General features: G+C 34.1%; 1 protein-coding gene across 3 annotated transcripts; it reads left to right on the top strand.

Annotated features, from left to right (window-relative positions):
- Positions 1-2,138: 2,138 nt before the first annotated feature.
- On the top strand, positions 2,139-7,884 carry LOC132300334 (zinc finger BED domain-containing protein RICESLEEPER 2-like). Of its 3 annotated transcripts, XM_059797361.1 has the most exons (9): positions 2,139-4,895; positions 4,986-5,051; positions 5,143-5,369; positions 5,454-5,691; positions 5,784-6,237; positions 6,374-6,439; positions 6,519-6,612; positions 6,718-6,783; positions 6,868-7,884. In XM_059797361.1, exons 1-2 carry the CDS (start codon positions 3,888-3,890, stop codon positions 5,022-5,024), a joined length of 1,047 nt encoding a protein of 348 aa, XP_059653344.1. In that variant the 5' UTR covers positions 2,139-3,887; the 3' UTR covers positions 5,025-5,051; positions 5,143-5,369; positions 5,454-5,691; positions 5,784-6,237; positions 6,374-6,439; positions 6,519-6,612; positions 6,718-6,783; positions 6,868-7,884. The 3 variants fall into 3 exon arrangements, with proteins under 3 accessions (XP_059653344.1, XP_059653343.1, XP_059653342.1); XM_059797360.1 differs by having other exon boundaries at positions 5,784-6,439; positions 6,524-6,612; XM_059797359.1 differs by having other exon boundaries at positions 5,784-6,439.
- Positions 7,885-12,807: the final 4,923 nt, after the last annotated feature.

Genomic DNA, 12,807 nt, shown 5'->3' with positions numbered 1-12,807 from the left:
AATTTATTCCATTCCCTCAGTCCAAATTGTGGAGATTCATCACATGATTCCTCTTTTTTGACTCACCACAAAACCCTGCAGCTTTAATATCCTGGTAATCATATATGAAAAAGGCAACGCATTTGTAGGAATATCCTTATGCGGTCCAATCTCAGACCAAAACTCTAATAGCTGATAGAAAATCATCCTAAGGAACGAATACCAGTGCTCAAACTGAATAGCATAAAAGGCCTGGAGAAAGACAATATTCCTAATATTCTTATGTCCAAGAGGATGGACATTAGCGGAGATGATAGAATCTAGAATCCACAACCTCTTAGGAATTTTGGCTTTAGTAGTTCTACTACGCTTTCTCCTAGCAAATCGACTATCGCATAGCTTCTAAATTAAATTCTCAGCAATTGGTACCCTAGAGAATGGTGTAAAAACAGGACAGCTACGTCTTTCATCTACAACCTCAGAAAGCAGATTATAACATTCTAAAGCTGCAGCAATAGCATCAGGATTAATAATCAAATCATGCCCATCAATTCTAGTCCTAAACTCCCAAGGATCATCCTCACTATAAACCAGATTGAGGTAAAACAAACAAATAAGTCAAGGATACGCAACCTAAGTAATAGGGACCATGAGATGAAGAAGATGCCTGTAACTAAAAGATTTCATAGCCCATCTAGTGTGCGGATCATTGATGAACGCCTAATCAAAGGTCATTTCATAAGAAATTGGAACTGTCTGCCATGCACTTGGCAATATATCTTTCATCCCTCTAGCGCATTTAGCAGAAGTAGGACGAACCATCTTCAAGATAACCCTTCAAATTTGAAAAGTCTCCAGTTGCTGCTTTCTGCAACCCAAAGCTCGAGCTTCAAGTACCAATGCTCAAGCCTGTAATAGCTAATGCTTGAGTCTCAACTTCAATGCTCGAGCTCTACCTAAACTTCACAGAATCAAATCATGGAACTTAGTTCAATAAATCAAGGAAGAGTAGATCTAAACAGCTAGTCTATGTAGATGATACAGAAACAAAATTCATAGACTCATATATCCAAAGAATAACTCATACTCTCCCGCATCAAATCTAGACAATTAATGAACCCAGGAAATTCTATTGGAAAGAGGAAGAAGAAAAGAGAAGATTACCTCTATTTCCTACAGATCTGGAACAAGAATGTGGATTAGCACCAATTATGAATAGAAAGAATACTTAGAAAGCTTATATAAAGAACCATGGCTTTCCTTTATGTTCTAGGTGAAGGAGTATTCAGTTTCCTAATTTTTAAAACTTTTATAACCTCAAGGTAAAGCATCAAGGGTGTAAGCTCGATCCTGCCACCATCAATTTCTAACTTTACGATGATGGAAAGCTCAAGCTGTGGGTATTGATGCTCAAGCTTTTTGCTGCTGATGCTCAAGCCTCAACTTTCATGCTCGAGCATTGTGACAAATTTTTGTATTTTTGGATTTTTTCAATTTTTATTTTCTTTTTCTATTTTATTCAAACACAAACTAACCTAAACCTAAATGAAGATTCATATGAACCTAAAATCCAGAAAAGAAAATAACTAAATCAAAAACTTAAAATAACGAAATAAAAATCAAAATAAACTACGGTACAACATACAAATGCTAAGTTTAACGTCGATATCTTGACAGCATGCTAAGTTTAATGTCGATAGCTTGACAAAAACCTAACCTCTCTAGTCCGAGTAAATGGGATCATGAAGTTCCACTGCCTCAACTGTGCCTCTCTGCACACTACCCTCTATGTAGGGTTTAAGTCTCTGTCCATTTACCTTGGACAGTTGTCCAGTCTTTCAATCTTGTATCTCTATTGTACCATAAGGTGTTACAGAAATAACCATGTATGGCCCTTTCCAATCATGTATTAAACAACCAAACCTTCTTCCCAGGCTCAAAAGTCTTACAAAAGATATGCTTGTCATGAAATGCCTTAGTCTTTGCTTTGTAAACCTTAGCACTCTCATAAGCATATCTTGAATCCTTTCCTTCATTTACATGATTATATATATATATATATATATATATATATATATATATAACCAAATTCTAAAAAAAATTCAAATTTTTTTATTTCTTTTCTTTTCTGATTGATTCGTTTTTTCTTTTCTGATTGATTCTTTTTGTTAAAGTAAAAGAAAAGAAATAAAAAAATTTGAATTTTTTTTAGAATTTGGTTTTATATATATATATATATATATATATATAAAGTTATAAAAAAAATTAGGATTTCCGCACCCCATCAATTTTTCCCAAAATGTTTTCGGTACAAAACACACAAAATAAAATAAAAAATAAAAAATAAAAAAAAATTGCCTGAAATTAACGTTTTATTAATTTGACCACACAAGATGATTTAGACGGAAAAGGATGCAGATGGTGAAAGAGTGACAGACTAAGAGTAATAAGAGACTGAGGGTTTGCATACTGAGAGAGAGAGAATGTGCGTCTAATGCAAATAATTGAGTGAGATGTTAGAGAGAGAAAAGCCTAATGAGAAAGAAAAGTAAATGAGAATTACTCGCATTGCCAAATTAAAAAACTATTAATGCAAATGTTGGATTTGCTTTTGACATGTGCATTGAGTGGTGTGGATTTGCTTTTGACATGTACATTGAGTGGTGTAGCTGGGTTGCAATAGAAGACTGGGCACAAGTTTGTGCTTTAATGATTGAACTAGCAATTATATTATATGCTTAAAAGGCTTTAAAATTAAGTTTAGCATTGATTTATTATAATTACAATGATGGAGCATGAAATCATTGATTTATTATAATTACAATGATGGTATCTGAAAGTTTTCACTTGTTGCATCAATCAATTAGCTTTCACTCTACTTTATTTTTACTTTTTTCTTCATATATAGCTATGTCAGATTCAGAGAGTATAGAAATGGATAGTAAAAACGAAGATGACAAAAGACCAATTGATGATGTGGTTAATGAAGTCATTGATGTCAAAGAAAATCCATTTCAAACAAATAAAAGAAAGAAAACATCTCATGTCTGGAATGAATTTGAGATAGTAACAGATAAATATGGCACTAAAAAGGTATAATGCATGATATGTAAGGCAAGGCTCGCTACTAAGGCAGGGGTCCTACAACTCATCTTATTAGGCACTTAAACAAGTGTCCACGATGTAATGTCGTTGGTAAAAAAACAAAATGTTCTTAATGTAGGAAAATGAGTCGTTGGAAGTGAAACAAATATTGCAAATTTCAAGTATGATCATGAAAAGGTTAGAGAAGCTGCTACCCACATGATATTAGTACATGAATATCCATTTAACATGATGGAGCATGAATTTTCAACCGGTTCATGAAAACTACCACCCCGCATTATCAAAAGATATCGCGTACAACTGCAAAGAATGATTATGTGGCAGTTTATGAAAAAAAAAAAAAAAAAAAAAAAAAAAAAAAAAAGGGTTGAAAACAACATTTAAAAGTGTTAACAAGATCAGTATCACATCTGATTTCTAGAAATCTGGTCAGCAAATTGGGTATATGTGTCTTACAAGACACTTTATTGATTCTGAATGGAAGTTACATAAAAGGGTCTTAAATTTTTATGATGTGCCACCTCCTCATACTGGTATTGTCATAGCTGATACTATTTTTCAATGTTTAATTGATTGGGGCATTGAAAATAAAGTATCAACAGTTACTTTTGACAATGCAAGTAATAATGATGCGGCAATTAGGATTTTGAGAGATAATTTCAGTATTAAAAGTAAACTATCTTTTGGCGGAAAGATATTTCATGTACGTTGTTGTACGTATATTTTAAACCTCATAGTGCAAGATGGGATTAGTGAGATCCAAAATGTGATTGAAAATGTTCGTGAAAGTGTTAAGTACTTAAATGCATCAAAGGTATGTTTACTTAAATTTAGTGAGATTCAAAGGTATGAAAATGTTGCAATTGCCTTCAAGGAAGTTAATTTTAGATGCAACTTATGCTATGTTGCAAGTAGCAATAAAATTTAAAGAGGTATTTCCAAGATATCAAGATAGAGATCTGAGTTATAAATGGTTGCCTAGTTTAAATGATTGGAGAAGAGTAGAAGAGGTGTGTCAATTTTTAAAGGTTTTCGAAGAAGTGACAAACACCATATCTGGAAGTCTGTACCCAACTTCCAATATGTTTCTTCCCGAAGTATGGAAGATAAAAGAAGCATTGAGTGAAAAATCATTGGATGAAAATGTTTATATGCGATCAATGGCTAACAAAATGAAAGATAAATTTGACAAGAATTGGGGTGAATGTAATCTTTTGATGGCAATAGGTGCAGTTTTGGATCCAAGGTACAAAATGGTGCTCATTAAGTTTTGTTTTCCCAAAATATATTCTGAGTTAGATGCATCAAGAAATATTGACTACGTGCGTAAGGCACCATATGATCTATTTAGTGAGTATGTGGATACTTATACTTCTAGCAACTTAAAGCAAGAAATGAATCAAACAATTTCAACTATTGATTGTGAGGCAAATCACACTTCTAAGTTCAAAAGTAAAGGAAGGCTTGAATTTGATCTTTTTGTTAGAAAAAGTGAGAGTGTTCAGCCTTTAAAATCTGAACTGGATATATACTTAGAAGAGGGTATTTTCATTTGTCATGGTGAGCCAGATTACTGTCTTGATGTAATTGAATGGTGGAAAGTCAATAATCTCAAATTTTGCATTCTATCCAAAATAGCAGTTGATATTTTGTCAATTCTTATCACTACAATTGCCTCTGAGGCTGCTTTTAGTACTAGAGGTAGAACTATTGATCCATATCATGCATCATTATCTACAAAAACAATGGAAGCTTTGATTTGTGCTGGTGATTGGGTACGGTCTATTCATGGAATGAAGGGAGTATTAAGTGTAAGTATTCATGAACCTTTTGACTGAACTTCTATTATCTTAAATTTGACTTTAAATTGAATTGTTTTGTTTTTTTTCTGCCTTTTTTAGAAAACAAAAGAAGATATGAAGGAGATAATATTGCCTTAGTCATCCCACAATTCATGATTTCGTCTAGTAAGTATATAATTTTTTTCATGTTTAGATTATTAATATACTTACAATATCCTAATCCGTAATCTAAGTGTTTTTTTAATTTAATGTATAGGTTGGACCTGTTATGGTGATTTTGATTTTGGAAAAAGGGAGTGAAATATGCATTTTGGAAAATCACATTGTTAGATCATTTTAGTTTTTAGTTTGTGATATTGGAGGCTCTTATTTATTTTCTTCTATGTATCAGAGTATCAGACTTTTTGCCTTTTTTAGAGAACAAAATAAGATATGGAGGAGATAATATTGCCTTAGTCATCCCACAAATCATGATTTCTTTTGGTAAGTATATAATTTATTTCATGTTTAGATTATTAATATACTTAACAATATCTAATCTAAGTGTTTTTTTAATTTAATGTGTAGGTTGGACGTGTTATGGTGATTTTGATTTTGGAAAAGGGGGTGAATTATGCATTTTGGAAAATCACATTGTTAGATCATTTCAGTTTTTGGTTTGTGATATTGGAGTCTCTTGTTTATTTTCTTCTATGTATCAGAATATGTATCAGAATATAAGACTTTTTGCCTTTTTTTGAGAACAAAAGAAGAAATGAAGGAGATAATATTGCCTTAGTCAACCCACAAATCATGATTTCGTTTGGTAAGTATATATTTTTTTTCATGTTTAGATTATTAATATACTTAACAATATCCTAATTCGTAATCTATGTGTTTTTTTAATTCAATGTGTAGGTTGGACCTGTTATGGTGATTTTGATTTTGGAAAAGGGAGTGAAATATGCATTTTGGAAAATCACATTGTTAGATCATTTCAGTTTTTGGTTTGTAATATTGGAGTCTCTTGTTTATTTTCTTTTATGTATCAGACTATCTATCACAGTATCAGACTTTTAATTTTGACTTTAAATTGAATTTATATATATATATATATATATTGCCTTTTTTAGAGAACAAAAGAAGATATGAATGAGATAATATTGCCTTAGTCATCCCACAAATCATGATTTCGTTAGGTAAGGATATAATTTTTTTCATGTTTAGATTATTGATATACTTAACAATATCTAATCTAAGTGTTTTTTTAATTTAATGTGTAGGTTGGACATGTTATGGTGATTTTGATTTTGGAAAAGGGAGTGAAATATGCATTTTGGAAAATCACAATGTTAGATCATTTCAATTTTTGGTTTGTGATATTGGAGTCTCTTGTTTATTTTCTTCTCTGGATCAGACTATGTATCATAGTATCAGACTATTAATTTGACTTTAAATTGAATTGATTTTTCTTCTTTTTTTTCTTTTTTTTTTTTTTGTCTTTTTAGAGAATAAAAGAAGATATAAAGGATATAATATTGCCTTAGTCATCCCACAAATCATGATTTGGTTTGGTAAGTATATAATTTTTTTCATGTTTAGATTATTAATATACGTAACAATATCTAATCTAAGCATTTTTTTAATTTAAAGTGTAGGTTGGACCTGTTATGGTGATTTTGATTTTCAAAAAGGGAGTGAAGTATGCATTTTGGAAAATCACATCGTTAGATCATTTCAGTTTTTGGTTTGTATATTGGAGTCTCTTGTTTATTTTCTTCTATATATCAGCATACTTTTAATTTTGACTTTAAATTGAATTGATTTTTTTTTTTTTTTTGGCCTTTTTTAGAGAACAAAAGAATATATGAAGGAGATAATATTGCCTTAGTCATCCCACAAATCATGATTTCGTTTGGTAAGTATATAATTCTTTTCATGTTTAGATTATTAATATATTTAACAATATCTAATCTAAGTGATTTTTTAATTTAATGTGTAGATTGGACCTGTTATGGTGATTTTGATTTTGGAAAAGGGAGTGAAATATGCATTTTGGAAAATCAAGATCATTTTAGTTTTTGGTTTGTTACATTGGAGTCTCTCGTTGTAATACCCCTAATTTTAAAAGGATAGTCTCGGCATTTTATTTATTGTTTTATTTTATTTTTATGTGATTAATTGCATATTAAATTGGTTGTTTAATTGTTTTATTATTTGGGTTGTTTTAACTGTTCAATTGTAGTTAGTTAATTAGTTGCCTTAACTGTTTTATTAATTATATTACGTGATTAGCTGATTGGATTATTTAATTGGGATCATTTCATTAAATTATATTATTGGATGTATTATTTGATTAATGGTTAATTATTAAATTGGTTTGCATTAAGCTGTTATTTGTTTTATCTTAAGGTAGGGTTTTATGATTCAACGTAGCCGACTTAAGGTTGGTGTAGGATTAGAATTAGGGTTTTGCCTCTAATTTTACACGGAGTAGGGTTATTGTTTTGAAGCCTATAAATACTATATGATATGTCGACTTAGGGTTTTAGAATACAGAACCTCTTTTCCCGTAGTGAAAAACACAAAGAGATACAGAGAGAAACAGAGAGTGAACTTGGGTGATTAATAAAGCAGTTCAAGGAGGAAGCAACGTGGTTGCTTCTGGGTTGAACCAAAGCACCGGAGGTGTAGAACAACAGTCTAGGACATTGATAGAACATTCAGAGATGGTGGATTAGAGTTTCAAAACTGAAACTCAAGGTAAGTCTCTATTTTACTCTTTCCCGTAAATCTGTGTTCTATGCATGCCTAGGTAGACTCCAGGGATTGAATAAATGTTAAAATGGATTAAACGAATGTTATAACACATCAATTATGCATACTTAAACAGTATTTAATTTCATTGAATTATCTGTGCTGTGTTGCTTAAGAATTTCTAACTGAAACCCTGTTGCCGTTGTTTTCAAACGTTGGGTTCAATTCATGTCATGGTTGTATACCAATGGTTTAGGATTAATCTGGGAATAAGATTGGACCCTAGATCAAGTATTAAAAATATTACAGAGGCCTTGGGAATCACCGGAGGTGAGGAAGGCGAAGTGGAACGGACAGACGGCTCTTCAGGAGAGAGAGTAGGCTCCAAGAAAAGAGGGAGCCAGCTCCCTCAAGGCAAGAGCCGGCTCCCACAAGGAGGGAGCCAGCTCCTAGCTCATAAAAGCAGGCTCCTAATGTTAGGGACCGGCACCCAGTGTGTAGGAGCAGGCTCTCAACTTGTGAGAGCCTGCTCTTGCTCCAAATTTGCGTTTTAATGGTTTTAGGCTGCGTTTTGACTGTTTCAGCATATTTGTTCTCTGTTTAAACTGTATTAAATGTTGTATGGGACTATTGTAGACCTGTAAAATTATGAGGAGACATAAATTCATAATTGGACTGAAGAATAGAGCAAGAAAAACCTAAGAGAAAAACTGGTAGGTTACACACTATTTTGTTAGTTTTACTTACTGGAACTTGACAAGGTTTTTATAAATGATCTAATTATATATAATCATATTTTTACAATGTTATAAGTATGGTGAATTAACTATAATTAACTATACTTAGTTTGGATTTAATTGATACTTAAATTGTTGTAATTGTATCAATTTATAGGCTGTTTTGGAGGATTTAAACGCTATGATTTATTTTAGCAGTTTAAATGGTTGGAACATGATTTTTAGGTTCTGTAGTGAATGCCTAATGTCATTATATATGTATTAAACTATACTGATGCCTATTTCGGAGAACTGTTGATAAATTATTTAATGTTATTTTAATCAATTATGTTGTTGGAAGATTGTATGCACCGGTATGGGACGGTGGCAAACTAGGGAGGGATTAGTTCAAATACTAAGTCCTACCTAATCTAGAATGAGGTATGGATTAACCATAAAGGTTAAGTCCATCTCATACTTGTGTCATGTCAATAAAATAATTGAATGACCTACTGTTGTTTTTGGATGGATTGTTATACATATATCAGACCACTATACCCGATGGTTGATATTTTGTATTAGGAGTATATGGACTTTATATATTTAAGTTATGGTGCCATGGTATGAGCTTTAGTCTCAGGACCACAGTTAGGGTGCATATATCGCCTAGGATGGATAACTGGACATAGGTGTTATTCCCTGGTAGGTCTAGGTACACATGACCATGTAATGTGCGATTTGCATGGTATCTCTACTTAGGCTGAGACAGACCTATTGGACTAGTGAGCGTCCTATGGTGTGTAATATATACATATATGGACTAATCTAGATATTGTTGAGCTATCTAAGATATATCTACGCATCGGATTTCTGTATGGATTGTAGTAGGATAGGTGATAAGCGCCGAATATTACATATTCAAGCGCCCTTACTTGCATTAGTTAAGTCCATTAATGGAGCATAATGTATAGTTTAGTTTCATTTGTGTATTTTTTGTCTCTTTCAGGATGGTCTCCCCTTATTTTGATCAAAAGAATGATTTTGGCAAACTTTTGTAGACTCAAAGATGAGCCGTTGATGGGGACTGTTGGTTGCATCCAGTTTTTGAAGCCATCGTGAGTATGAAAATGATGGCCTTACATTCACTTCGTGATAGTGTTGCGGCACCATCAAAAGGTGTTAAGAAGATGGCTGAAGGAGTTGAGGCCAAAGCCCCCGCGGGCGCCGTTGGCGCCCGCCAAATGGCCCTTCTTTCTGTCTAGTTTCGCGGACCCCCGCCAAGCTCCTGCGGGTGCCCGCCGCACCCCCGCGAGCGCCCACCGTTCCTGCCAATGGCTACCTTAGATGATGCAAGCGCCCGCGGGTGCCCGCCGATATGCAGACAGCAGGTCACCTGCTCCTGAATTCAAGCTGATTCTTGTCTCCTATGCATTTTCTGTGGTTCTAATGGCTCTAGGGTGGTTGGAGCTCATGATGGAGTGGATAGAGAGTATATTTTGGGTAGATAAAGGATGGGAGGCTTTTTTTTGGGGGATATATCTCATTTTTGTAAAGTTCTAGAGGGAGAAAAAGGGTTGAGAGGTTTTGGGTGTTCTTAGAGCTCAAGGTGCATCAATGGAGAATTCTTCTTCTTCATCCTCTTCATTCCTTGCAGTAATGGGTAACTAAACCTCCATCTAGGGAGGTGATGAAGCCTCCCCTTGTAATCATGTACTAGATTAGGCTCTATTTTGCGGATAATAATATATAATTTTTGGTCTTTTCATAATCTAGAGCATATTACTTCTTGTAATGAATTCTAATGTTTATAAATGATTTATGTAAGTTAATTATCTTGTCTTAGATGGTTCTTATATTAATCATAATGCTTGCACTTTCATGGTGACAATGGAAATAAGATTATGAATGGTTTTTATGGCATGTTGATAGAGAGACTTGATAGTCCATTGCTTAGGTATTCCCTTTGATGGTTTATACTTGATTCCTAACTTCATGTGCTTCATCATTTGATTAAAGGCTTAATGATCTTTTGCTTGAGATAGTATGTTTGATGCTACACCCTAGTTTAGGTAGTTCAAATGTATAAACTTTTGATGGATCATTCTTGTTTTGATTTAATGAACTTCTTGATGATTATAAGGCAACCATGTGTTGCTGTATAATTCTTGACCATCATATATATATTGTCTATTCCCAATGTAGTCTTGATCTAACATGTGTTCAGGGTTTAGTGCGGATTCACTTCCCTAGTCCCTTTGTAATTGTCTTTGCCTCTCTACTTCTTAGCATTACTATTTTATGCATTTTTCACTTCATAATTGTAGTGACAAACCAATAAACTTCTATATCCCCTTTCATCATTCTAAAAGTGATTCTAGATACCTTAGTTGCCATAAACTAGCAGTCCCAGTGGTTCGACTTACCGACCAATAGCCCTATTTTACAATGATTTGTGCTATTGCAAAAGGGTTGATTTATAATTGTAATCGATCCGGCAATCAATTTTTGGCTCCGTTGCTGAGGACTGCAAACGGTTTTGTAACCGAGGTTTTATGATTACCTTTGGTTTGATTGTCAATATTATGTTTCATGAATATTTTCTTGTGTTGTTTTGATCATTGTGACATTTTAAGTGTTTGTGAGATTTTAGATATTCAAGGCTTGCTGAGAAAAGCTAGCAAATTTATAAGTCTAGACGACTTCAGGTAAGTTTTCGAAACTCTAGTTTCAAAGTTGTGAATATCTTACATGTTTTTGGTTTAGATATAGTTAAGTTGTGAAGCCCTTGTCGAGGCTATTTATTTTTCTTTTCAATTGCAAGCATCGGTCCTTGTCGTGGCCATTTACATTTCTGTCTTGATAATTGAGGAGAAAAGGAACATCGTATGTGGAGTTGTTGGTGATGAATTGTTGTCTTGATTGTGCTATGTGTTGTTGATGTTTGGCCGTAGGTCACTTTCCTTACCAACTCTTGACTCGCAAGTTAACATAAATTCACTTAAATGAACTCTTAGAAGAAACCTTAGGGAATCTACTAGCATAAGAGAACTTGAAACTGAATTTAACACAATGGCTAAAAATGTAGGAAATGTCGGAAATGAGGGAATTAATAATGATAGGGCCGAAATTCCAAATGTGGTTCCCATGACTCTTAGGGACCATTTCATCCCTACCACTTATGCTTCTCCCTCTTGCATAATGATGCCAAATATTGAGGCCGCTCAATATAAAATCAAATATAGCACCATCGAAATGCTTCCATCTTTTCATGGCTTTGAAAATGAGGACCCGTATAAGCACCTTGATGAATTCCTTGAAATATGCTCTACCATCAAGCTGAGGGGCTTCCCTTGCAATGCTCTCCATTTGCATCTCTTCCCATTCTCCTTAAAAGATAAGGCAAAATATTGGTTGAACTCCCTTGCTGCAAATTCCATCACTACATGGGCTCAATTGCAACAAGAATTCTTAAAAAAATATTATCCAGTGAGTAAGACCAATCTAATGAGGCGTTTTATTCTTAGCTTTTCACAAAGCGATGGGGAACAACTCCAGTAAACTTGGGAAAGACTACAAGACCTCCTTAGGAAATGTCCACACCACTTAATTCCAAAATGGCAATTGGTGCAAGCTTTCTATGCTGGTTTGACCGACACCCATAGATTTATGGTTGACTCCTCATGTGGAGGGATGTTCATGTCTAAAAGTGCGGATGAGGCGTGGACCTTACTAGAGAATCTGAGTGAGAATTCATTGCAACACAATTCTCATAGGGCTCCAGCCTCAACCAATGCAAAGAACACCAACCCTTATTAACAGAAGACAATGATGGAAGAATCATCTCAAGTGGATGCCATAGATCATAAATTCTATCAATTGATAGCACCACATCTATCTCCTTCCTTGTCTCAAAATTTAGCTAGTACGGTGTGTACATCATGGACTAGTCATTTCCATCTCTCGAAAGATTGCCCCACACCGGAGCAATTTTCTAATCCCAATCAAGAGCAAGCCAATGACATGTTCTCAAAACCCGAAAATAATCCATATTCCAATACTTACAATCCGAGATGGAGAGATCATCCGAATTTCTCGTGGAGGCAACAAGCCCCACAAAATTCACAATTTCAAAATCAAGGGCATCAAAATCAGCCCTCTTCTCAATTTCAAAATAGGCCATTTTAGGCCTCATCAAGCTACCGTCCTCCGTATAATCCAATGTCTCTAATCAACCTCCTATGTTCCCAACTGATGAGATTTTGGCTGCAAGCAAGCAAATGATGGAATCTCTAAATAAGCAAATGATGGAATCCAATAAGCAACTCTTGTCATCTTTGTAGCCCACTCTCCAAATGGTTCATTCCCATACTCAGTCTATTGCTAAACTTGAGAATCAAGTGGGGCAAATAGCCACTTCAATGAACCAAATCCTTCAAAGAGATAAAGGGAAGCTTCCCGCTCAACCATTT

This window comes from Cornus florida, unplaced genomic scaffold (genome assembly GCF_030987335.1).
Source record: "Cornus florida cultivar Cherokee Brave unplaced genomic scaffold, ASM3098733v1 CherokeeBrave_3.0.0_Hap2_Chr03, whole genome shotgun sequence".
NCBI classification, from domain to species: domain Eukaryota; kingdom Viridiplantae; phylum Streptophyta; class Magnoliopsida; order Cornales; family Cornaceae; genus Cornus; species Cornus florida.
Note: the sequence above shows the minus strand (reverse complement) of the source record. Positions and strands in the feature narration are given on the sequence as shown.